The following is a 26,724-nucleotide window of genomic DNA, read 5'->3' on the forward strand; positions in this document are numbered from 1 at the left end:
AAAACATGGCTTAATGTTGTAAAAAACAAACAAACAAAAACCCCATCAGTCCATCAATCTGTGTCCATCACGCACACATTCCCTATTACCTCCAAACATACTGACCATAAGGCACAATAATCAATATAAAATCATAATCAATGGAACAGTTTGAAAAACATCAACAGAGAGTAGAATGGACAGCAGCATACACAATTTAGTGCAGATTATTATCAAAAATATATGTGCAAATATTTTTAATGCTATTTTTACAGCATAAAACAAAGAAAAGGAGTCAGTGACATGCAGGGCCGGAGCATAAAGTTTAGACATCATAATTGTTTTATTGAACTCACTCAATTTCTCACTTACACTTTGAGGTCTAACATGAAGTACAGAGCAGAAATACAAACACCAAAACACATTTAACATGACTTAATGTTGTAAAATAACAAACACAAATCAGTCCATCAGTGTGTGTCCATCACACACACACATGCACGAACCTCAATTTTACCTACAAACATCCTGACCATAAGGCACAAGATTTAATAGAAAATCATAATCAATGGGAACAGTTTAATAAAACATCAACAGAGTGAAACTGACAGCAGCATATGCTGTTATGTGCAGATTATTATCAAAGATTCACTAAAATATAAGTGCAAATATTTTTAAGCAACCCTTGCAAAAAAGGACCCAGGAGCCAGGCAGAGATTGTACCAGCTGAATATGCATGAATCATTCATGTTACAGTACACAAACTCTATGGTATAAATGCACAGGATTATAGTTCCTGCTAACTCATAGCACAAAGCAGATGCAGTATTTTTATTTAGGCTATAGGGTTACTGGTGACTTCCTCCAGCAGTGGTTTGTAGCTTTCCGGGTCACCGATCTTCTGAAAAGAGAAAAATAATATCAGTAGAGCCGATAAAAAGATGCGGACATACTCAAATCTTTGGCACATATTCACACATTATATTACACTCAACAACTGTGTTGCTGTGCTGTTTCCTGCAGGGATACACGGGCGAATAATTACATTAATGTACATTTTTTAGCCACTTTTCTTAATATTGTGAAATTTAGGATGTGCTACAGAAAACAGAATTTGGCAGCAAACTACATAAAAAATATATTTTGTAAAAATTACTTATTGATATGTTAGAGTTGAAGATTATTTTCCCGACCCACAAACTCTTACTCTCATGTCTGCATGCTCAATATGAAGCTACAGGCAGTGGGTGATTAGCTTAGCATAAAGACTAGACATAGGGGGAAACAGCGAGCATGGCGAGGAAACAAAGAAACACAATTCACCAACCAGCGATTCTTTATCATAATGTCAAAGTGTTATTAACTGATATACACTAAAGCCCCGTTTTTCACAGATCCGTACGCTTTTCTTCTGTTTCCACTGTGAGAAGTTGTGGATGGTACCAATGAAACCGTTCTGTACCGTCCCCATTTTTGGTCCCCCCTCTGTTGGTGTACCTAGCACACAGATCTGATACTAAAAGGTGGAGCTGTGAATTCAGAACAGGCTGAGATGTGATTGTAGAAAACTCTACCTTGTCTTCTTCCTTCTCGCTGCTCCTCAGAGCCTTGATGCCCATGACGGCAGAGCTGATGACGAGGCAGAGCTCCAGGGCTGACAGGACGATCAGCACAGCGTTGATGCTTCTCAGGAGCATCTGGTGGGACACAAAGAACAGTGTGAACTTTAACATTTCGAAACACAACTGTTTTGAGAGCTGAACTATTAATTTACTTCAAATTGTTACCACAATGTAATAGAACACAACATTTAAAGTGCAAAAGTGCCGATTTCTTAATGCTACACAATCTGATCACTCCATTGTGACAGATGAGAATAAGTGTAGATTTAAAAAAAAACTTGTAAAATGCTACGAGCAAGCTTTGATGCTCGCAGTGTGTCAAAATGACCATCATCAGTTATACAACTTGTATTCTGACTGCTGAGATCACATTTTCCACACCTACCAGAACCATTTCTTTGCCCTCCAAGCATTTCTCCTTCATGATCTCCTCCCCGGGAGATGGAGCTGAAGTGGGTCGGTGGCGTGAATAGTAGTCATAATTATAATTGTTGTCACACATAGACCACAGCCATATGTTTGTCATATTGATGCTGTAGAGTACGATGGATGCAATGGCAAAACCAACTCCTGCTAGATTCAGGATCACATTGATGATGACCTTAAACACAAGACACAAAAACACACCATGTATTAGATATTCGTGGAATTTAAAAAGCCACCGACTGTCCTACCTCTCTACAGCTGAGTGTCTCGTACGCTTTTTAAGAACTCCTTGCAAATCTCAAATATTAACCTTTGATAGAACATCTTAAAGACAATATGATGAGATGGAGGAATTTTCCTAATTCAATTGGAGACTTTTAAACTCATAAAACAACAAAGTGGGGGGTGGACGTTACGGTTAGGCCCCCAACGAAAAGGGCCAAAATAGTTATAGATCTGCTATAATGGTTCAATATGGAAAATAACTTGCAAAAGGCCCCTAAAGCACTTCCTTAAAAAAAGCAACTAAATACTTATACCTTGACGGCGCGCGTTCGCATCCTTAAAAAAAATGTCGGGTTTAAACTGGGCTCTGGCTCATAATTACAATTAAAGGGACGGGCCAGGCTCGGACAGAACATGCACGGGCTCAGGTGGGGTCGAGCTGGATTTTTTGGGCCTGATCTAAGCTCTACTCTGGAGACAAATCCTGCAAATTACTCTGCGTATGGTACTGGAGCTGTTGTTTTTGTTTTTTCTTAGAATTAATTTTAAAAGAAGAAGAAGAAGAAGATGACAATAAAAGATAACATGAGGATGTTATCAAGCTGAACTACTCACCAGACATGGACTGGGGCACTTCTCAGACACAATGCCGATGATGCCAAACAACATGAACTAGAGAAAAGACAAACAACAGAATCTTTAAACTTCCATTTCTCCACACAAACACTGAAACTTATATGTGTAATTGTTATCTTTAACTGGGTGAACAGCATTTTGAGCACCAAGGGAAACAAGGCAACGCTCATAATGTGCTCACACTGGCAGACAAGAGACAAGCGACCAGTACTGATCAATGTGATCTGAGAAGGAAGCAATTAAGACGTCCAATAACAAAACACACACAGGTTTTTATTGATTTCACGTCATTTGACATTTAAAAATGAGCTTGGTGTGTGTATCCAGACTGTTAGGTGGATCTCCTTAGAATCAAATATGCAACTCTGACATAAAAAGCTGGATTTCCCTTAACTGTAACTTCAAGAGTGCACAGATGTAAATTATGAAAGGAAAATTGTGTTGGACTTAAGACATAAAGGGACAAATACAGCATCAGCTTGCTTACCACTCCTCCGAGCCAAAAAGGAAACCCAGTTTCATCCATTTGCCACCAAGAGCCACCACGACTGCACATGAGGATCACTCCGAGGCCGATGTTGAGCAACCCAACCATGATGTGCAGAGCCTGTGGAGGAGGAAACACAGCATGAAAAACAAACACCTGTACAGTCGACCTGAAGTCACCACATGACACTGTTAGAGTTAGTTGGGGAGCAGAGCATACTGTTACATTGGACCACTTTCTCTCACAGTTTCATGGTGTTTTCTAAATGAAATTTTCTATATAAACAGAAGAGTACCTGAAGCTTTAAGTTAGGTACAGAGTGGTGAGAGTATAATGGAAAAACGCTGACTGCAATGTGATTACAACAATAACATGCAGCTTCTGGCATCAAGAATTTGTATTTCATTGAATTACACCAAAACAACTCACAGTTAAAATCAGAATTGAGCAGGAAAAGAAAACATACTGCAGTGTAGTATAAAAAACTTTAAAGCTGAAGTTCATGAGACAACTTAAAACATATAAAGGTCGTTACTCACCCCGAGTATTGACTGAGAGGATCTCTGAAACGTCCTCAGGCGCTGAGACACAGAGCAGCACACGGGGCTGTAGCAAAGGCCTTTGATGATTTGGCACAGCGGAGGACAAACACTTTGGGTGTCAGAGGTCACAGTGAACACAGTGACCCCATCAGCCTTCGCCATGGTTATAGACATCCTGCCTGCTCCTGTGGACTGAAGGAGACGAGAGAGTACAGGAAACTTAAAATCTCCTCAATCAGGTTAAGGTTGCTGTTGCTGAGTCTTAAACCTTAAAGACTCTTCAACCCTACTGGCTCTGGAGGAATCTCAGAGTTACCCTAGATCGGGCTAAACATTTTAAGTGTCGTGGCCGTATATGTTTTATTTGCCTTTCAGGAATTGTACGAGTCAGCATTTTTAGAACTTGACCCAAACTAGGAACTAAAAATCAGGATATCACTGAGCTCTGCTGCTGTGATTCTCACTACTCTTTTTAAAATATGTCTGTTGAGTGTCCCCCAACTTCATGAAACACAGTCCTAAATGATCATACAGCAGACAGTGGCAGGCTAGGTGGTGTTTTTTTTCTCCATTTGTTTGGTAAATACAGGTTTTCCTATTAAGCTAAATAAAAAATAAATAGCACAATAAATAACACCTCTCTGTGCAATACACTTCAACAGTACCACACTACATCCTGTTAATTCAACACCTGTCTAAAACATTGACACATTAAAGTTACTTATTGTTTAGTTGAGACGTTTTTAAACTGTGAAAATATGGTTCACGCCACTTTTTGGTTAAACAAGACCGCTCTCGTGGAATTAACTTAGCTAACCACAGGGTAGCACGACCTTAAATGAACTCTCGTTACAACGTTCGTGAAGTTAACGTTAGCCGTGGTTTGGTTTATTACGGTCCCGTAAAACGAGAAACAGCAACTGTTTGAGACTCATACCGAAGAGTGAATTTCTCACTAACTTACCAGGCGCAAAACAGACGATGTCAGGCGGTGTATGAAGTAAGAGAAACACGATTTATTTCGATAAACTGCAGCACAACTTTAATTTTTAATATAAACAAACCAACGTCACGCCACAGTCTTCCTCCCTCACTGACTGCAATGCTCGCTCAGCAGCATTGTGCTCAGTGCTGCCGCCGGTTGGTCGGAGGCTATGTTGCATTAGCTGAGTGCCGACGTTTATTTTTTACTTTTAAAACAGTTTGACAGAAACAAAATGTTACATCTGAAAACAGTTACCATTTTTTGTAAAATATTACAACTTTTTTGTTAGTAGTAGTGTTTCCTGTCACCACTGGCAGCACAGAGCAGCCCTGCCGTCAGAGCAAACAGACGCTGGGCGCCATCTTGGATTTCAAGCGGGTTGTGTTGATTTTGATACAAATCCTCCGCACTCCACCCGATTAAGTCGGGTTTTTGTTGTTTCACACCCGCCTGACATCCACATTTTCTCGCCTGATAAGTTGCCAAGACGTAAACCTATCCTCCCATGCGTTTGATGTTGAAATATCCACTCATTAACACACATCATGAGCACCGAATGCCTTTAATTGTTGTGTTTAGTTACATAGCAGTACAGAACCATATAGATAATTAGGATCAGCTAAAACTGAGGTTCCTTTACATCCTGGATCAAACATAACAAAATGACTTACCTGTTTGTGTGTGTTGGAGTCAAAACAAACCCTGAAGAACTGTACTCCACTGAACTTCACAGTTGTCGAGCAGCTATTGTTTACAGAACGGGAAGGACATGGATCACTCCCACATTAACAGATACCAGAAGTACCTCCTCTCATCTGGTATCCATAGAGAAACTTAACCCTTTGCTGATCATTCAGCTAAACACAAAAAATGCTGCACTGATTTTTTTCCCTCTTTTTAATATGAGGCCTTAATGCTATTCTTACAACATAAAACAGAGAAAAGGTGGCCATGACATGCAGGGCCGTAGCAAGAAGTTTAGAGGTCATGAGGTAAACTTCCCCCAGTGGTGGAAAGTAATAAAGTACATTTAGTCAAGTACTGTACTTAAGAACAACAGGAGCCTTTTCATCCACCAGTGTGCAATTAAAAAAACCCTGACTGGAAACACCAAAATTTAGGAAAAAAATCTTTAAACATTGCAAAAATTTGTCAAGTTTTGGGGGAGATAGAAAAGTTGGTGTGAAGATAAAAGGTAATTGCCACTACACGCGATGGAAACTCATCTAGCAAATAAATGATGACGTACAGCCTTTGAAAAGGACACTGCGGAACAACCCGAAAACATTATGCCTCCAGCCATAGCTCTTGCTGATGCAGAGGGATGTTTGTTTCACTGTGGACATCATCATATAACAGTTCAGTGGACATCACCAAATCCTAGCATGTACATCTATAGCACATTAGTATTGTTACAGGTAAACTGACAGGATGTTCACATCAGATGGATTGACACTGCTGAGCAGGCTTTAATCACTTTATTTAACTCTCATTTGGTCAGAAACATCATTTACTCACACCTCACACTTCTCTCTATACTTATCATTCCGATTTGCACACAAAGAGCACAAGTGATTCAATTTCTCACTTACACTTTAAAGTGTGATATAAAGCACAGAAATACAAACACCAAAGTATATTTAACATGGCTTAATGTTGTAAAATAACAAACACAAACCCCATCAGTGTGTGTCCATCACACACACGTGCATGAACCTCACTTTTACCCATAAACATACTGACCATAAGGCACAATAATCAATATAAAATCCTTATCAATGGGAACAGTTTGAAAAACATCAAGAGAGTAGAATGGACAGCAGCATAAACAATTAAGTGCAGATTATTATAAGTGCAAATATTTTTAAGCAACCCTTGCAGAAAAGGACCTAGGAGTCAGGCAGAGATTGTAACAGCTGAATATGTGTGAATCATTTATGTTACAGTACACAGAGTCAATGGTATAAAGGAACAGGATTGTAGTTCCTGCTAACTGAAGCACAAAGCAGATTTTTATTTAGGCTACAGGGTTACTGGTGACTTCAACCAGCAGCGGTTTGTGATGGTCTGGGTCAGCGATCTCCTGAAAAGAGAAAAATAATATAAATAAAGCTGATAAACACACAGAGTAGCACATATTCACAGTTACAGTCACCTGTACGGGTGCACGTAGAGCTGAGAGTTACGTACACAGCTCAGATTTTACATGCAGTACCGCGCATATGCTCATGGTATGTCCAACCCTGAGAATATTTGTGCTCAGTCAACCTCTCCTGGACAAACAAAAGGTTAACACTGCATTGTATAAAATTCTACCTTGTCTTCTTCCGTCTCGCTGCTCCTCAGAGCCTTGATGCCCATGACGGCAGAGCTGATGACGAGGCAGAGCTCCAGGGCTGACAGGACGATCAGCACCGCATTGATGCTTGTCAGGAGCATCTAGTGGGACACAAAGGACGGTTGAACTTTAACATTTTTTTTTAGAGCTGAATGATTGATCAAATTCAGCTTAGTATTGCAGTGTAATAGAACGCATTTTTTAAATTGCAAAAGCGCTGATTTTTTTTTTAAATGCTACACAATCTGATCAACTAGTGGATCAGAAACACCTGGACGTGTGGGATTCACATGTGCGCACACCACCCTACCAGGGGCGATTGCTCTGAGACAACAAGGGAGGCTGAACTTCCCCTAAAATTTCATAGAAGAAATGGTCAAATATGCACTACTGAATTTACATTAAAATAAGAATTTACATTGCATTAAATGTGCGCAAGGATGCATTTAACATCATGACTATGTTGTTCAAACATCAGCTGTTTATCACCAGTTTTCAAACACGACCTCCCTGTCATACATTCTTGTTTCAGCACGGTGGACGCGGAGCCTCCAAGCATCCTTATGAGACAGTGCTGAGCAGGTTTGTTTCATGCAGCAAAGCGAGACGGTCATTGGATAAATGCGACAAAATCGTCACTTCCAGGGAGGCTCAGCTTCCCAGGGACCTAATGGAGCAGTAGGCGGGAGAGGATGCTCGGTGTGTGCATGATGATTGGAGGAATTGTCTAAAAGGCTGAACCCCTTTGTGATTGACAGCGCTTCGCATTTCGAGCTCAGTCCCATGCAGATATTTGCGAGTGGTGTCTTCTGACAGACTGCTGTCCGGAGTTCCTTACTTCCATAAGCCATATAGCTCATTTTCACCGTTTGTAAAGTACAGTTCAGGTGTTTAAAGCCATCTGTGAGGTGTGTTTTGCTGTGGTTCTGTGGCATGAGTGTTGTTTAAAAAATGGCTTCAATTAAATGTTCCTTTTATAAATTACTGCCTCGCTACAATACAAACAAGACAAATTTTATGATGTAAACTTAAAGTGAGCTTCCCCTGTTTGAAAGACCAGCAGCCACCACTGCACCCTACACTCCACATGACAGATGAGAATAAGTGTAGATTAAAAAAACTTGTAAAATGCTACAAGCAAGCTTTGATGCACGCAGTACTTTGTGTGAAAATTACCATCATCAGTTATACAACTTGTATTTTGACTGCTGAGATCACATTTTCCACACCTACCAGAACCATTTCTTTGCCCTCCAAGCATTTCTGCTTCAGGAACTCCTCCCCAGGAGATGGAGTTGCAGTGGGTCGGTGGCGTGGATAGTAGTCATAATTATAATCGTTGTCACACTGCAACCACACCCATACGACTGCTGTATTGATGCTGTAGAGTATGATGGATGCAATGGCAAAACCAACTCCTGCTAGATTCAGGATCACATTGATGATGACCTGAAACACAAGACACAAAAACACACCATGTATAAATACTCGTGGAATGTGACACAATTTGGGTGTGCATATTCTTTAGGAATACACACACCCAATATAAAATTATCCTCCATTTTATGTGTCTTGAAGAATAAGATGACAACAAAATAAAGCTGAACTACTCACCAGACATGGACTGGGGTACTTCTCAGACACAATGCCAATGATGCCAAACAACACAAACTAGAGAAAAGACAAAAAACAGAATCTTAAACTTCCATTCCTCCACACAAACACTGAAATTCATGTCATTTCTGGCATCATTGCTTGAGTGAACAGAATTTATATAAGCGACCAGTACTGATCAATGTGATCTGAGAACTAAGAGATTATCAAATACGCAGCCTCAAGTTGTAAAGTTGTGTTTCCCTTCACGTTAACTTTGGGAGTACACACATGTAAATTTTTTACTGAAAATCCTGTTGGATTTTGGTTATGACATAAAAGACCAAACACAGCATCAGCTTGCTTACCAGCGCTCCGAGCCAGAAAGGAAATGCTTCGTCACCCATTGACCACCAAGAGCCAGCGTGATTGCTCAAGAGGATCACTCCGAAGCCGATGTTGAGCAACCCAACCATGATGTGCAGAGCCTGTGGAGGAGGAAACACAGAATGAACAACAAACACCTGTACAGTCGACCTGAAGTCACCACATGACACTGTTAGAGTTAGCTGGGCAGCAGAGCATACTGGTACATCGGACACTTTCTCTCACAGTTTCATGGTGTTTTCTAAATGAAATTTTCTATATGAACAGAAGAGTACCTGAAGCTTCGAGGCAGGTACAGAGCGGTGACAGGTTCATGAAAAAACTGACTAATGCGATTCAAATTACACCAAAACAACTTATTTACTCAAAGTTGAAATCAGAATTGAGCAGGGGAAAGTTCATAGAGCAGCTTAAAACACATAAAGGTTGTAACTCACCCCCAGTATTGACTGAGAAGATCCCTGGACCTTCCTCAGGCGCTGAGACACAGAGCAGCACACGGGGTTGTAACAGAGGCCTTTGACGATTTGGCACAGTGGAGGACAAACACTTTGGGGGTCAGAGGTCACAGTGAACACAGAGACCCCATCAGCCTTCATCACGGTCACAGACATCCTGCCTGCTCCTGTGGAATGAAAGCGTAAAGAGAGTACAGGAAACTTTAAATCTCCGTGATCAGGTTAAGGTTGCTGTTGCTGATTCTTAACAATCTCTGATGATAAGTAAATGTAATTATCTGCAATGGAAACTCATTCAGCGAATAAACGATGACCTCCTGTCTTGACGTATCCTCATCGAGTGAGTCCTAAAATATGTTTAATTATTCACAAAATTAGTTAACGAGCTCACAGCCACGTTGCTCTACATAAAGATCAGTTTAGTCAGCAGGAGGAGTACTGTGTATCCAGCAGGAACAGCTGTATGTTTAGTGAATCTGGAGGAAGCTTTCTGAGGTCTGAAAAACATGGCCCATCAATGTTATCTCAAATTAGACAAAAGATTTCAAGTTTCTGACTGGAATTTTTCATTACAAACTGAGGTTGTGGCATTGGAGAGACACTGGTAGTAGTGACTTATAAGACTCCAAAACTGAGCTCTGCTGCTGTGATTTTCACTACTCTTTTTTAAATACTGTCTCTTGCGAGTCCCCAAACTTTGTGGACGCACAGTACTACATCACAAGAGTATCTATGTGCAGCAGACACGGGCAGGAACTGAGGGGTTATTTGTTAAGTACGGATTTTGTCTGATATTTTGTCCATCACATTAATAGCAATGAGGGGACCTAAATAACAGCAACACCTCTCTGTGCCATGCAATACAGTTCAACTACATAAAGTTAATTCAACACCTGTCTGACACATTAACACATGAGCTGACCATTATAACCTCCATGAAGGAGGGGATTTATTGCATGGATGTTTGTTTTAGCTTGGTGTGGCCTATTTAATAAACTGAGTGTGCATACAAAGTGCAGGTTGTTAATCATGAAGACAATATGTCAAGTCTTGCCTTCTGTAAGTGTGACTGGTTTCACTAAGAACAGGTCAGTAAGCATCTTAAATAAAATCATACTTTACATTTATCTTTCAGTCACAACAGTTTTGTAAACAAGATATCAACAAATACTGAGGAGAAAGCAACTCTTTAAAGCTCATACCGAAGAATAATGAAGGTAGATTTCTCCGCGACAAACCAGGCGGAATACAGCCGATGTCAGGCGGTGTATGAAGTAACAGACACACGAGTTATGTCAACAAACTGTCGCACATTTTACAGTAAATAAAACATAACGCCGTCGTCTTCCTCCCTCATTGACTGCAGTGCTCGCTCGGCAGCATTCTGCTCAGTGCTGCCACCAGTGGTCGGAGGCTATATTGCATTAGCTGAGCGTCGACGTTCATTTTTTTAATCTTTTAAACACTTTGACAGAAACAAAATATTAAAACCGAGGATAGCTAGTATTCTCTCATCAAACATTACATTTTTATTGGCAGTAATGTAGTTCTTAGTCGCCATTGGCAGCACAGAGGAGCCCTGCTGTTTATGAGCGCAGACGTTGGGCGCCATCTTGGATTTTGTGTCGGTTGTGTTGATCTTAATACAAATTTCCTGCACTTCACCCGATTAAGTCGGATTTTATTGTTAAATACCCGCCTGACAAACAGGTTTTATCTCCTGATAAGTTCCCAAGACTTTCACCTATGCTGCCATAAGTTTGAACTTGAAATATTCACCCATTAACACACTTTATGGGCACTGTATGTCTTAAATTGTTGTGTTAAGTTAAAAAGTAGTACAGCACCGCAGACATAATAAGGACCGGCTATAATTGAGGTCCCTTTACAACATGCGTCACACATAAGAAAATGACTTACCTGTTTGTGTCTGTTGGAGTGCAAAAGAAAACCTAAACGCCTGTACTCCACCAAACCAACCAGCTGTTGTGCAGTTATTGTTTTTCAGAAGGGAAAGGAGATGGATCAGTGCCATAAACCTCCCTTCATCTGGGATCTATAAAGAAACTTAACCCTTTCAGCTAAACACAAAGGAACACTTTCATACTTTTTATTTAGATATACCTTAATGCTATTTTTACAGCATAAAACAAAGGAGTCAGTGACATGCAGGGCCGGAGCAAAAAGTTTAGACGTCATAGTGCAAGTACTGTACTAAAAAACAATACGCACCAATTGTTTTATTGAACTCACTCAATTTCACACTTACACTTTGAGGTCAAATATAAACTACAGAGCAGAAATACAAACACCAAAACACATTTAACATGGCTTAATGTTGTAAAATAACAAACACACATCAGTCCATCAGTGTGTGTCCATCACACACATATATGCACAAACCTCACTTTTACCTACATACATACTAACCATAAGGCACAAGATTTAATAGAAAATCATAATCAATGGAAACAGTTTAAAAAAAACATCAACAGAGTGAAACTGACAGCAGCATATGCAGTTATGTGCAGATTATTATCAAAGATTCACTAAAATATAAGTGCAAATATCTTTAAGCAATCCTTGCAAAAAAGGACCCAGGAGCCAGGCAGAGATTGTACCAGCTGAATATGCATGAATCATTCATGTTACAGTACACAGACTCTATGGTATAAATGCACAGGATTATAGTTCCTGCTAACTCATAGCACAAAGCAGAGATTTTTATTTAGGCTATAGGGTTACTGGTGACTTCCTCCAGCAGTGGCTTGTAGCTTTCCGGGTCACCGATCTTCTGAAAAGAGAAAAATAATATCAGTAGAGCCGATAAAAAGATGCGGACATACTCAAATCTTTGGCACATATTCACACATTATATTACACTCAACAACTGTGTTGCTGTTCTGTTTCCTGCAGGGATACACGGGCGAATAATTACATTAATGTACATTTTTTAGCCACTTTTCTTAATATTGTGAAATTTAGGATGTGCTACAGAAAACAGAATTTGGCAGCAAACTACATAAAAAATATATTTTGTAAAAATTACTTATTGATATGTTAGAGTTGAAGATTATTTTCCCGACCCACAAACTCTTACTCTCATGTCTGCATGCTCAATATGAAGCTACAGGCAGTGGGTGATTAGCTTAGCATAAAGACTAGACATAGGGGGAAACAGCGAGCATGGCGAGGAAACAAAGAAACACAATTCACCAACCAGCGATTCTTTATCATAATGTCAAAGTGTTATTAACTGATATACACTAAAGCCCCGTTTTTCACAGATCCGTACGCTTTTCTTCTGTTTCCACTGTGAGAAGTTGTGGATGGTACCAATGAAACCGTTCTGTACCGTCCCCATTTTTGGTCCCCCCTCTGTTGGTGTACCTAGCACACAGATCTGATACTAAAAGGTGGAGCTGTGAATTCAGAACAGGCTGAGATGTGATTGTAGAAAACTCTACCTTGTCTTCTTCCTTCTCGCTGCTCCTCAGAGCCTTGATGCCCATGACGGCAGAGCTGATGACGAGGCAGAGCTCCAGGGCTGACAGGACGATCAGCACAGCGTTGATGCTTCTCAGGAGCATCTGGTGGGACACAAAGGACAGTGTGAACTTTAACATTTCGAAACACAACTGTTTTGAGAGCTGAACTATTAATTTACTTCAAATTGTTACCACAATGTAATAGAACACAACATTTAAAGTGCAAAAGTGCCGATTTCTTAATGCTACACAATCTGATCACTCCATTGTGACAGATGAGAATAAGTGTAGATTTAAAAAAAAACTTGTAAAATGCTACGAGCAAGCTTTGATGCTCGCAGTTTGTCAAAATGACCATCATCAGTTATACAACTTGTATTCTGACTGCTGAGATCACATTTTCCACACCTACCAGAACCATTTCTTTGCCCTCCAAGCATTTCTCCTTCATGATCTCCTCCCCGGGAGATGGAGCTGAAGTGGGTCGGTGGCGTGAATAGTAGTCATAATTATAATTGTTGTCACACATAGACCACAGCCATATGTTTGTCATATTGATGCTGTAGAGTACGATGGATGCAATGGCAAAACCAACTCCTGCTAGATTCAGGATCACATTGATGATGACCTTAAACACAAGACACAAAAACACACCATGTATTAGATATTCGTGGAATTTAAAAAGCCACCGACTGTCCTACCTCTCTACAGCTGAGTGTCTCGTACGCTTTTTAAGAACTCCTTGCAAATCTCAAATATTAACCTTTGATAGAACATCTTAAAGACAATATGATGAGATGGAGGAATTTTCCTAATTCAATTGGAGACTTTTAAACTCATAAAACAACAAAGTGGGGGGTGGACGTTACGGTTAGGCCCCCAACGAAAAGGGCCAAAATAGTTATAGATCTGCTATGATGGTTCAATATGGAAAATAACTTGCAAAAGGCCCCTAAAGCACTTCCTTAAAAAAAGCAACTAATACTACAATTAAAGGGACGGGCCAGGCTCGGACAGAACATGCACGGGCTCAGGTGGGGTCGAGCTGGATTTTTTGGGCCTGATCTAAGCTCTACTCTGGAGACAAATCCTGCAAATTACTCTGCGTATGGTACTGGAGCTGTTGTTTTTGTTTTTTCTTAGAATTAACTTTAAAAGAAGAAGAAGAAGATGACAATAAAAGATAACATGAGGATGTTATCAAGCTGAACTACTCACCAGACATGGACTGGGGCACTTCTCAGACACAATGCCGATGATGCCAAACAACATGAACTAGAGAAAAGACAAACAACAGAATCTTTAAACTTCCATTTCTCCACGCAAACACTGAAATTCATTTGTGTAATTGCCATCTTTAACTGGATGAACAGCATTTTGAGCACCAAGGGAAACTAGGCAACGCTCATAATGCGCTCATACTGGCAGACAAGAGACAAGTGACCAGTACTGATCAATGTGATCTGAGAAGGAAGCAATTAAGACATCCAATAACAAAACACACACAGGTTTTTATTGATTTCACGTCATTTGACATTTAAAAGTGAGCTTGGTGTGTGTATCCAGACTGTTAGGTGGATCTCCTTAGAATCAAATATGCAACTCTGACATAAAAAGTTGGATTTCCCTTTACTGTAACTTCAAGAGTGCACAGATGTAAATTATGAAAGAAAAATTGTGTTGGACTTAAGACATAAAGGGACAAACACAGCATCAGCTTGCTTACCACTCCTCCGAGCCAAAAAGGAAACCCAGTTTCATCCATTTGCCACCAAGAGCCACCACGACTGCACATGAGGACCACTCCGAGGCCGATGTTGAGCAACCCAACCATGATGTGCAGAGCCTGTGGAGGAGGAAACACAGCATGAACAACAAACACCTGTACAGTCGACCTGAAGTCACCACATGACACTGTTAGAGTTAGTTGGGGAGCAGAGCATACTGTTACATTGGACCACTTTCTCTCACAGTTTCATGGTGTTTTCTAAATGAAATTTTCTATATAAACAGAAGAGTACCTGAAGCTTTAAGGTAGGTACAGAGTGGTGAGAGTATAATGGAAAAACCCTGACTGCAATGTGATTACAACAATAACATGTAGCTTCTGGAATCAAGAATTTGTATTTCATTAAATTACACCAAAACAACTCACAGTTAAAATCAGAATTGAGCAGGAAAAGAAAACATACTGCAGTGTAGTATAAAAAAACTTTAAAGCTGAAGTTCATAAGACAACTTAAAACCAAGGTCGTTACTCACCCCGAGTATTGACTGGGAGGATCTCTGAAACGTCCTCAGGCGCTGAGACACAGAGCAGCACACGGGGCTGTAGCAAAGGCCTTTGATGATTTGGCACAGCGGAGGACAAACACTTTGGGTGTCAGAGGTCACAGTGAACACAGTGACCCCATCAGCCTTCGCCATGGTTATAGACATCCTGCCTGCTCCTGTGGACTGAAGGAGACGAGAGAGTACAGGAAACTTAAAATCTCCTCAATCAGGTTAAGGTTGCTGTTGCTGAGTCTTAAACCTTAAAGACTCTTCAACCCTACTGGCTCTGGAGGAATCTCAGAGTTACCCTAGATCGGGCTAAACATTTCAAGTTTCATGGCCGTATATGTGTTATTTGCCTTTCAGGAATTGTACGAGTCAGCATTTTTAGAACTTGACCCAAACTAGGAACTAAAAATCAGGATATCACTGAGCTCTGCTGCTGTGATTCTCACTACTCTTTTTAAAATATGTCTGTTGAGTGTCCCCCAACTTCATGAAACACAGTCCTAAATGATCATACAGCAGACAGTGGCAGGCTAGGTGGTGTTTTTTTCTCCATTTGTTTGGTAAATACAGGTTTTCCTATTAAGCTAAGTAAAAAATTAATAGCAGAAACACCTGTCTAAAACACTGATACATTAAAGTTCCTTATTGTTTGGTTGAGACGTTTTTAAACTGTGAAAATATGGTTCACGCCACTTTTTGGTTAAACAAGACCGCTCTCGTGGAATTAACTTAGCTAACCACAGAGTAGCACGACCTTAAATGAACTGTCGTTACAACGTTCGTGAAGTTAACGTTAGCCGTGGTTTGGTTTATTACGGTCACGTAAAACGAGAAACAGCAACTGTTTGAGACTCATAGCGAAGAGTGAATTTCTCACTAACTTACCAGGCGCAAAACAGTCGATGTCAGGCGGTGTGCGACGCAGCAGAAAACGATTCATTCCGACAGACTGAAGCACATTTTTACAGTAAATACAACATGACGCCACCGTCTTCCTCCGTCACTGACTGCAGTGCTCGTTCAGCAGCATTGTGCTCAGTGCTGCCACCAGTGGTCGGAGGCTATATTGCATTAGCTGAGCGTCGACGTTCATTTTTACCTTTTAAAACGTTTGACAGAAACAAAATATTAAACCCGAAAATAGCTAGTATGTTTTTGTCAAACATTATAAGTTTATTACATCGTGTCCAGTCACCATTGGCGGCAGAGGAGCCCTGCCGTTGGAGCAAAGAATACGTTGGACGCCATCTTGGATTTTACGTGGGTTGTGTTGGTCTTATTACAAATCTTCCGCACTCCATCCGATTAAGTCGGGTTTATATTATTTAATACGCGCCTGACATACACGTTTTCTCTCCTGATAGCTTCCCAAGACGTTCACCTATTCCACAGTGAGATTTAACTCGAAACATTCACCCATTAACACACTTGATTACCAGTTATTATCTTGAAAGGATGTGTTTACTTCAACAGCAGTACAGGACCATACAACTACATGATAAGGATAGGCTAAAATTGAGTTAGTCCTTTATAGTCTGGCTCAAACATAACAAATTGACTTACCTGAATGTATCTATGAGAGTAGAGGAAAAACTCTGGTTTGTAGCCTACAGCTGTGCTGCGCAGTTATTGTTTGGATAAGGAGGGACGGAGATGGACCAGTGCCAACAGTGTGTCACCCTGTTACCAGAAGTACCTCCCTTCATCTGGGATCAACAAAGAGACTTAACCCTTTGCTTCACAATCAGCCAAACACAAAGGAAAATGTTAATGTTGTTGTTTTTGGCCTAAATGCTATTTTTACTACATTAAAAAGAGAGAAGGAGTCAGTGACATGATGCAGGGTTGTAGCAAGAAGGTTAGAGGTCAAAAGTTAAACTTCCCCCAGCACCAGTGGTGGAAAGAAACCAAGTAGGCTACTGTGCATAAGCGCATGTGCATTTCTATTTGCCCATTAAAACCTGGGGGAAGCACAAACAATTTCTAAATATTACAAAAAAGGTTTTACGCTTGGGGGAGTTGGAAAAGTTGGTGTATCGATAACTTCATCGTCTCTGGAGGTTTTCAACACGGCAATGTTTGCACACAGAGCTGTTACCAGAAGTCTTCCAGGTGCACATAGCTGTAATATTAGTTGTACTGTCCAGTGTGCTCTCCGTTAATTCATTCATTTTTTTCCTTTGTTTGAGGTTTGACCAGTGCTCTTTTTACATCATCAACTCGTTGCGCTTTCTCTTCTGTAGAAAGCGGCTCCTGACGGGGAGAATTAGCGTGACCTTCTGCCTGCCTCGATGAATCACTTCCTGATATTCACATAACAGTAGGTTAGTGCAGTGGTTTCCAACCTTCCCCTTTTCTACCATTGAGTAAACAGACGACCCCTGACTAAATTACATATTTTATGGATATTTCCTATTATATTAAATGCATAACAATAACAGCACAGAAGAACTGATAAACTGTACAATTAACCCAACGAGTGAACACAATAACTGCAGGAAGTTTGTGTAAAGCGAGTGATATGGATGAATTTAACTGAACTTAATATGAATTAAGTGTGTGCTTTTCTATTACAGGACGAGGCTGTTAAGCCAGCACTTCAACACACCAAGCCAACGGTTGGCCATCGGTCAAAGTCGGGCCTTCGGTGAGCATCTGTCGCTCTAGTATTTGCGGTGTGTCCCGCACCATCGGCACTTCTGCGTCGGCAGCTTTTCGGCCGATTGAGCATGTTGAATCGGCGGCAGAGCTTGTCGGTGAGAGAGATCACTCTGATTGGCTGTTCAGGTTTTATTTCCTTGCCCCTGAATAACAAACCTGGGCTAGCTGTGAGGCTAGTGGAGCGTTATCTCATGCATTCCTCGGACTTAAGGTTTCCCTTTTTGCATTATTTCCTCTCATGCAGGCACAGAACATACGTGCTACCTGGCCGTTGGATGTAGTCCATGTAGTGTGTTCAAATGCTACTGACACAGGGCAACGTGAGGCGACGTGAGGCGACGTAGACAACACAACAGTTGGCTTTCGTCACCGCTAGTTCTTTGACATTGGTTTGGTGTATCAGCACCTTTAGCATGTAAGATTTTTTTTAAAGCTTATATCTTAGCTAATAATATAAACAAAAAAATATTTTATTTAGTTTTCTTCACAGGGAGGAATGAAATGCTGAGATATAGGCCAACTGTGTGTTTTAAAAAAGTCTTCTTACATCCCTCAAAATCAAGAAGGCCTCACAACTCCCTGTGAAGCTTTGGTGACCCCATGTTGGGAACCTGTGGATTAGTGGATGTTTTTCCTGCATGCCTCCACAGAAAACAGCAAACATCTTGTTTTCTGATATGACTGTTGTTTCATCAAATTTGCACAGGAGGCAGATCTTGGTGTAGAGTTGACTGAGGACGTGCAGAATGAGGGGATGAAGGGGATCCATCTAAGCTCAACTAATGCTAGACTGCAGTTTATTCAGTTCAAGGTTGTCTAGAATTATGACAATCTTTTAAAGATACATCAGCGACACTAGTTTTTGTATATTAAATAACATGCACATTTTTCTAAGTTTGTTTTTCAAAGACTGTGATCATGATAAGCACTTACAGCAGTTTACAGTGACAACACTACAGCTTGTGGATACGAGTACCTCTTGAGGGCAGCATCATGACAAACAAAATATGTCTCAATGACTAAAGAAGCCCCAACACAAACTTTTATATCTTGTTTATTAGACTTTTACAGGACTTCAGCTCATGATAGTGGTGAGTAGAGTACTGCTGTTAAGCTGTGATAGTGGTGACCTCCTTCAGCAGGGGAAATTTGTGGAGATTTGGGTCAGGATCAGTGCTCTGAAAAGAGAAACACACAAACAGTCATGCACAATAAAGCCTTCACAAAAATGTGTACACTCAGGTTTCATGGGAAGAGTGCTTCAAGGCAAAGGTGCGGCTGTTCATATTTGGGAAACGTTCCATCACACAAAGAAAACAGGATTATCCCACATTGTTAATATGTGTAAAATATAACTTGTGTAATAATAAACATATTATTTGTCAAATATGTTAAACAATCACAAATCTCAATCGCTGCACATATGTTAGTTTTGTCATTCTGCAATAGTTTACACAAAATATCAGGAAAAACTGGCCCTCCAGTGTAACTCAACACAAAAGCCCTAAAATAAATGTTGCTGCTGTGAGGCTGGTAAATGGATGTTTAGTTTGAGACTGCGTTGGACAGGAGTTAATTGAAATCCACGATTATGTTTAATTCAGTAGTTTATGGTGCTGTTGTACTTTTGTCCACACATCTGTGTCGTCTGTGACATGCTCTCCAAAGAAGCACAGGGGCATCGTAATGGGGGGAAATGTGGGGCTGATTACCCAGGGCCCCAGTAGGAGGGAGGCCTCAAAAAGCTTGTGATGGAAAGTTTGGTTTCATTTGCAGTTTTTTATGTCTAAGTAATTACTGCCATAACTGAAATAAAATTGGCTGACTAAATTCATATAAAGACTGAGCTTTTGATTTAAAAAAATAAAATAAAATAATGGTGGCTCTCTGTCGCCCCTTCACAGTGGGGTACATCATGTGACGTGCGTCAAATTCCATCCCTAGCACACACCGGGCGTGTCGTACTGCAGCTCATTAACAGACGACCACACAAAGTTACTACTTTTACTGAAAGATCTGCACCTCTCTCACCTCTGCGTTAGCTTAAAATCATGTGTGGATGGCCCCTATTAAAACTTAGTTTCACACCTGAGGAGCCGACCTCCAGAGCTATGACTCGCTAGGTAATATCTTTTTTGTCATTGTCTTTATAACGACAGGATTGTGGGTTATTTAGCGTGTGATATTTCTTGACCTCAACACAGAGTCTCTTTTTGCATCCGTGGTGAGGAGAGGAGTCAAGCTGCCACAGGAGCAGAGAAGAAGAGCTGCTACGGGAGCTGTTATGTACAAGCAGAGAGTGAGAGGGGGGGAAAATGCATTTAATTTCAGGGGTGACGAGGCTGGAAATAGGACAGTGACATCATGCGTCTAGCCACCGCCAGTGTGGGGTTGTACAGTGAAAATAATAGGGCCATATTTTTTGACGCGCAGGGTTTGCTGTCGGTGTGATTTGGCCTTAAAAGGCGCAAAATGGTTTAATAGGATTCGTCTCTAAATGCAGCTGGAGCCAGGTGAGTGACTACTTATACTGCTGGAGCACCAACTGTCAAGGAAAGAGACCAAGCAGCTGACTGTATGGAGTTAAACAACTGAAGCAGCATGTTGTGTCCACTCTGTCAGCCCTCCTGGATAAATAAAGTTTAAACAGCTAAAAAACATACATCGTGTACCTTGTTTGCTTCCTTCTGACCCCTCACCAGAGCCTTGATGCCCAAAACAGCAGAGCTGGTGACGAGGCAAAGCTCGAGGATCGACATGATGACCAGCACAGTACTGATGCTCTGCACAAGGACCTGATGGGACACAAGAAGAGCCAGTGACAACTTTAAAATCTCTACCAGTCAGGTACACAGTTTGCGCCTGTAAAAAGAATCAGCATCCTGTTAGATGTTTGCATGCTTTATTTATTTATTAGCTTAGTCGTAAAAACATTTACAGTGAGTAACATGCTGAGACTATTTGTTGTAAGTCCAGCAAATAACATCCCTTTAGACCTTATGTTTATTCGTCAAATTTAGAGGTGCTGGTAACAGAATTTTTTAATTGAAGAAAAATCCAGGCTAGCTGTTTCCTCCTGTTTACAGTCTTTATGCTAAGCTACTCGTCTGCTGGCTTTAGCTTCATATTTAAGTCACGTTTTTGATCTCTGGTAACACTATGGGGCTGTTTTTCTATAAGTGGCTCCCCGTTTGTTTGTGTAGTGCACATGTAGGTGACTGTAGCCCAAGAGGTAGAACAGGTCGTCCACTAATCAGAAGATCAGTGGTTCAGTCGCCAGCTCTTCCAGTCCACATGTTGAAGTATCCTTGTGCAAGATACTGAACTCCAAAGCTCCTGATGGCTGTTCCATCGGTGTGAATGGTTACTGGAGGAGCAGGTGGCTCCTTGTATGGCAGCCTCGGCCACCAATGTGTGAATGTGTGTGTGAGTGAATGTGACTCGTAGTGTAAAAGCACTTTGAGTGGTTGGATGTCTTGAAAAAACACAAGTGCAGTCCATTTACATGTGATGGGACACACATGCGCACACACAGGTGATGGCTTCACACCAATCCACTGACCTACAGTTGGCCAGTGGACCAAGATATGCAGCAATGCACCAACAGCATGTCTACTCACCCTGACTTTTGCTTTTGCGTCCATGCATTTATCCATCATGATCATCTCCTCAACAGATGGAGTTGGAGGCATTGTCATATTTAGGCCGTGCCAGTCCCACTCATCACGCCGGCACAACCATGACAGTTCAATGCGTATGCGGTTAAAACCGTAGAGTACGATGGCTGCAATGGCAAAAGCAACTCCTGCCAGATTTGCAATCACACTAGCAGTGACCTGAAGTAGAAAAGATGTCAGTTAATACCGCATCTGTAATCAACCATACACAGCACACCCACAGCTTTACAGTGTGGTCCAAGTGTTTTATAGAAGCTGCAATTTTGCCCACAGATCAAAAAACAGGTATGATGGTGCACAAAATAACATTACAGTATCTCTATAGTAATTACATTTGGTTCTAGGGTTGCAACTGATCAATCTGCCAATAATTTTTTTGATTAATTGATTGCTTGGTCCAAAAAATGCCCTTTACAGATTTTTAGAGCCATAAAATGTCTCGTTTTGTCCAACCAACAGTCTAAAAGTCAAAGATATTCAGGTGACAACAATGTCAAGACAAGGAAAACAACAAATCTTCACATTTAAGATGCTGAAAACATAAAATATTTGGATGTTTTGCATGAAAAAGGACCTAAACGATTAACTGATTATCAAAACACTGTGGTTGCCGATTCATTTTCAGTCAATCGACTAATCAAAAACTTGAGATACATGCCATACAAAGCAAAGTTATTTACAGCTTTCTCCTAAATTAAATCCTGTGAGATGGTATCAGAACTTTAAGATGTCAGTGTAATCAAATGTAAAGATGTACACAAGTAAGCAGGGTGTGAATTTATTTTTGCCCAACTTTACAACCCGTTCTCATTCTGAAGTCATCAAACACTGCTGCTAACTCATTGATTTCTGCGTCAGACACTGATGAAAAACAGGCATCCTTTTGCAGCATGATACGCCACCGCACCGCTTCAGTTAGAGACACCGAGCACGCGCTCGTAGCTGAGTAGGAAACCCCACAGTTAACTGGACTGCTTGATAAGCAGCTTTATAGTTATCCAGACGGCCAGTGTGACAGGTTAGTCAAGCCAGACAACGAAAAGATATCCTGGGAAAGATGAACTGGCTTTGTAGGCTTCTGGAAAGTCCCTAAAGGGTGAGTGGGAGGGGTGGATGGGTAAACAACACCAGACTTTAACCCAGGAGGCCTGTGTTCACTTCCTGTATGAATGCGGAGCCGAACCATGGTGTTTTTTTCTGAATGACTGCGCATCTAACAAATGGAAACTGTACATTTCCTCTGTAAACAGAAGTGTATTTGAAGAAACACAGTGCATGTAACAAGCATAAGCTGGCATGGCAAATTTGACTAAGTGAAGACATGTGACAAGATGGGAGAGAGAATGTGTTGACCTCTGAGTGTGTGTATTTTGAACAAGACATTGTGTGAAACATGCTGAGGCCTTTACTGTAGTATACAGAGAAACATCTCACCAGACATGTACTGGGGTACCTCTCAGACAAAATGCTCATGATCCCGAAGCCAGCAAACTAGAGAAAAGACAAAGAGAGTTGGTTATTTAAATTCTACTCCTCACATCCTCTATGAGATGTTGTACGTTTATGCTTTTGTATGTTCTTCTATTGTTCAATAAAAGAAAAGAAAATACAATAAATTAAAAAGGAACATGAAGGGAAATAAATTGATTTGTGGCATACTTTTTAAGTATCACATTTTTTAATCTTTAGGTTTTGGGGGAAGGTATCAAGTATTTTCAAGTCAAAGGACTCAAGTTAAGTGAAGTGACGAGTCTGTTAATGTTCAAGTTGAGTTGCAAGGTTTTTTGTGTGTGTGTGTCAAGTCAAGTCTAAATCTGTGACTTGAGTCTGACTCGAGTTCAGGTCATATGACTCTGGTTTACATTTCTGCTATTGAGCCATTAAATATCTTCCAATATAATGACGAAAACTCTGTGTGTGCGTCTGTTCCATGTTTTTCTCCTCACTGACTTGGTCAATCCATATGAAATTTGGCACAGTGGTAGAGGGTCATGGGAGGATGTGAATGAAGCAATATTACATCAATTGGCCAAAGGGGGGCGCTATAGCAACCAATTGAAATGGCAAACTTTGAGTGGGCATATCTTATGCCCCATATGTCGTAGAGACATGAAACTTTGCACAGAGATGCCTCTCCTCATGAGGAACACATTTGCCTCAAGAACCCATAACATCTGGTTATATAGATTTTCCGCCATTTTGAATTTTTTGAAAAACACTTAAAATCGATCTCTTCCTAGGAAGTTTGAGCGAGCTGCATGAAACTGGGTGAACATAATCTAGGGACCAATATCTAAAGTTCCCTCTCGGCAAAAGTTGGAAAACTTACTAAAACTGAGCTTCTATAAGGCAATGAATATTGCGGAGGGCGTGGCTCATCACATAAAGGTGTATAACATCTCAAGGGTTTCACCGATCACCACGCAACTTTGTAGGCATATGACCACACATAATCTGAGGGGACCCCTCCATTATTGACCCCATCAAACAAAATGGGGGCGCTAGAGAGCTCATTTCTTATCTAGGCCTAACCACCATATGGATTTTTACTAAACTTGGTAGATATGTAGAACAGGACGCCTCAAGGTGACTGAAGAAATTTAACTCTAATTGGCAACTGGGTGGCGCTATAACAACAGAAAAAATGCTTAAAAATGGTTAAAATGCGACAGATCGCTGTGGCTCCCCCTGTGGACCAATGTTATTTTTTCTCTAATTTTTGGTATGACTAAGTCATGGTATGGTATGCTGTACATAATCACGGAAACTGTCAGTGTGTCATTCTGTCAGTCAGTCATTCTGTCTGTCCCACGTTTTTCTACTCACTGACGTGGTCAGTCTATGTGAAACTACACATAGTGAGGACTGGCATAGGTAGAAGGTGACAAAGCTACCAATGGGTGTGGACTAGTAGACCTCTAATGTACAGTTTTTCAGGCTCTGTGATTTTAACCCTTACTGTCACAATAAACAGGTTTCGCACCCATTTTTATGGACAAAATTTCCAAACTTTTCCATGACTTTCAAGGACCCATCTTTGGGGTTTTTTTGCCACACTTTTTTCAAACATATCAAACTCTATTCTATGTGAAAAAATGAGGAAACATAATGAATGGTAAACAAAACACTGCCACACATTGAGCAATGTAACACCAAAAAACAATTTTCCGTTATGTTACACTACATGGACAATTACCCACAAAAGATTACAGCAACAGTTTCACACACAACAAAATTCCATGACTTTTCCAGGTTTTCCATGACCATGGGAACTCTGAATAAATCAAGTTGGGATTATTTCAGAAGTGAGCATGTGTGTGACCAAGTATTCAAACCCTCTGAAACACCTAACTGTTTGTGAAGGGACGACCCCTGCTGGTATATCTCCCGAACTTCACAGGAACTTGTTAATACCAGATCCTCTGTGCAGACAGCTCAGGACCAGGAAATGTACTCATGATTTATGAAAATAACTAATAAAATAACTAATAAAAGCATGATTACCAAGAATCCAAACCAAATGGGATACCAGTACTCCAACAACTGCCAGGAGCTGGCACCATTATTAATGAGGATGGTCCCAAGGTAGATGTTGATAACTGCAACCATAATCTGTGTAGCCTGTGAATCCAAAAACATAATTTACAGATTTAGTTAGATTAAGAGGGAATAACAAAAGTTGAATTTCACCAAACATCTTTAGGAACAGAAAGCCGAGCACTGACCCCCAGAGCTGACTGAGAGGTACCCTGGACCCTCCTCAGGTGCTGGGACACAGAGCAGCACAGTGGGTTGTGGTAATGGGCCTTGAGGATTTGACACAGAGGAGGCCAAGCACATTTGGGATCAGAGGTCACAGTGATGACAGTGCGTCCATCAGCCTTGTTCAAGGTCATTGACATCCTGCCCACTTCTGGAGGCTGGAAACAGATTAAGATTAGATTTCTACAACTGTCGAAGCATCTCAGTAGGATACATTTAAAAATAATTACTCATCAGAAATAAAAGCATCCAACATATGAAGCTCTAGCGAAAGTTCAGTCAGGAAGACAATACTTTTCATGCTCAGGCTCTAAGTTTCTTTCACACTCACTATGTCCAGGTGTCAGCGAGAGCGACACACCGTCTCTGTGTCTCATTTTAAATACGGTTCTTTCTCTGCCGTAGTTCTGTCTTGCTGCAGTCGTGCACACCCTCCACCTCCCCATCACCACCCAGTCTTTAAGGATTCATCAGCCTCATCTGCCTCAGCAGCCTCAGAGTCATCAGCCACCAGCACCACCAGTGTCTGGACTCCATGGGGGGATTCATCCTGCTGCTGCTCAGATGTCCCTCGATCACAAAATATCTCCCTCTGGTGTCCAAGTGCTAAAGACTTTTGTTAAATCTTAATCAGCACAAATCATCTGTTCATCTATACACTCATATTCTGTATTAAATAGTATCTGTACATCATCCTTCTGTCTCCTGATTGAAATGAGAGCGCAGAGCAGTGATACTTGTACTTTTCCTGATCCTTCCATACTGCACTACAGACTTGTGCTCTCTTGCATAGCAGATTTTTATCTGATAAGTAAATTAGGGTAAACCACAAATCTTAACAAATGGCTCCCACCCAGATAATCCAATCTTATCTTATCTGAAACTTTCGGTAAACTGATAAAACTTTTGGTAAGAGCTTATTTTTCTTTTCTTTTCCGCCTGCTGGCAAAATATCAAGTTATACATATTTTGAAATGCCTCAGTTCTGTAGTGATTATTGAGTGTGACAAGACGACCCCTCCTGTGTCTCCACTCTTCCTGGCCTGCTTGTGCCTTCTCCTCCCCTTGCAGGTAGTGGGCTGGCAGTGCAGATGATTAGGAAGCTGGCTCACCTGGTCCTGGCTGATAAGCTTGCAAGCCTACGAAGCTGGGCAGCTCAGTTTGCTTCAATCTCG

The 26,724-nt window shown here is 40.9% G+C and overlaps 4 protein-coding genes across 11 annotated transcripts; all 4 read right to left on the reverse strand.

The window, feature by feature from the left end:
- Positions 1 to 298: 298 nt before the first annotated feature.
- LOC144464473 (transmembrane protein 176A-like) lies at positions 299 to 5,711 on the reverse strand. Of its 3 annotated transcripts, none has more exons than XM_078171446.1 (7): positions 5,574 to 5,711; positions 3,915 to 4,109; positions 3,376 to 3,495; positions 2,868 to 2,924; positions 1,987 to 2,202; positions 1,554 to 1,676; positions 299 to 877 (listed from the first exon to the last, which is right to left on the reverse strand). In XM_078171446.1, exons 2-7 carry the CDS (start codon positions 4,089 to 4,091, stop codon positions 815 to 817), a joined length of 756 nt encoding a protein of 251 aa, XP_078027572.1. In that variant the 5' UTR covers positions 4,092 to 4,109; positions 5,574 to 5,711; the 3' UTR covers positions 299 to 814. The 3 variants fall into 3 exon arrangements, with proteins under 3 accessions (XP_078027572.1, XP_078027570.1, XP_078027571.1); XM_078171444.1 differs by having other exon boundaries at positions 299 to 880; XM_078171445.1 differs by lacking the exon at positions 5,574 to 5,711 and adding an exon at positions 4,882 to 5,018 and having other exon boundaries at positions 299 to 880.
- Positions 5,712 to 6,365: 654 nt separating this feature from the next.
- LOC117265844 (membrane-spanning 4-domains subfamily A member 15-like) lies at positions 6,366 to 11,679 on the reverse strand. 3 transcript variants are annotated; one of them, XM_033640587.2, is made up of 7 exons: positions 11,599 to 11,679; positions 9,658 to 9,845; positions 9,202 to 9,321; positions 8,855 to 8,911; positions 8,474 to 8,689; positions 7,219 to 7,341; positions 6,366 to 6,985 (listed from the first exon to the last, which is right to left on the reverse strand). In XM_033640587.2, the coding sequence occupies exons 2-7, from the start codon at positions 9,832 to 9,834 to the stop codon at positions 6,920 to 6,922; spliced, it is 759 nt and encodes a 252-aa protein (XP_033496478.1). In that variant the 5' UTR covers positions 9,835 to 9,845; positions 11,599 to 11,679; the 3' UTR covers positions 6,366 to 6,919. The 3 variants fall into 3 exon arrangements, with proteins under 3 accessions (XP_033496478.1, XP_033496479.1, XP_078027573.1); XM_033640588.2 differs by lacking the exon at positions 11,599 to 11,679 and adding an exon at positions 10,881 to 11,060; XM_078171447.1 differs by lacking the exon at positions 11,599 to 11,679 and adding an exon at positions 10,917 to 10,985.
- A 186-nt stretch (positions 11,680 to 11,865) lies between these two features.
- LOC117265843 (transmembrane protein 176A-like) lies at positions 11,866 to 17,166 on the reverse strand. Of its 4 annotated transcripts, none has more exons than XM_078171451.1 (7): positions 17,013 to 17,166; positions 15,429 to 15,623; positions 14,893 to 15,012; positions 14,385 to 14,441; positions 13,579 to 13,794; positions 13,146 to 13,268; positions 11,866 to 12,469 (listed from the first exon to the last, which is right to left on the reverse strand). In XM_078171451.1, the coding sequence occupies exons 2-7, from the start codon at positions 15,603 to 15,605 to the stop codon at positions 12,407 to 12,409; spliced, it is 756 nt and encodes a 251-aa protein (XP_078027577.1). In that variant the 5' UTR covers positions 15,606 to 15,623; positions 17,013 to 17,166; the 3' UTR covers positions 11,866 to 12,406. The 4 variants fall into 4 exon arrangements, with proteins under 4 accessions (XP_078027577.1, XP_033496476.2, XP_033496475.2 ...); XM_033640585.2 differs by having other exon boundaries at positions 11,866 to 12,472; XM_033640584.2 differs by lacking the exon at positions 17,013 to 17,166 and adding an exon at positions 16,335 to 16,475 and having other exon boundaries at positions 11,866 to 12,472.
- A 1,982-nt stretch (positions 17,167 to 19,148) lies between these two features.
- LOC144464409 (uncharacterized) lies at positions 19,149 to 25,689 on the reverse strand. Its single transcript, XM_078171203.1, has 6 exons — positions 25,513 to 25,689; positions 25,292 to 25,408; positions 23,222 to 23,278; positions 21,731 to 21,946; positions 20,783 to 20,905; positions 19,149 to 19,288 (listed from the first exon to the last, which is right to left on the reverse strand). Exons 1-6 carry the CDS (start codon positions 25,687 to 25,689, stop codon positions 19,220 to 19,222), a joined length of 759 nt encoding a protein of 252 aa, XP_078027329.1. The 3' UTR covers positions 19,149 to 19,219.
- Positions 25,690 to 26,724: the final 1,035 nt, after the last annotated feature.

This window comes from Epinephelus lanceolatus, chromosome 10 (genome assembly GCF_041903045.1).
Source record: "Epinephelus lanceolatus isolate andai-2023 chromosome 10, ASM4190304v1, whole genome shotgun sequence".
Taxonomy (NCBI): domain Eukaryota; kingdom Metazoa; phylum Chordata; class Actinopteri; order Perciformes; family Serranidae; genus Epinephelus; species Epinephelus lanceolatus.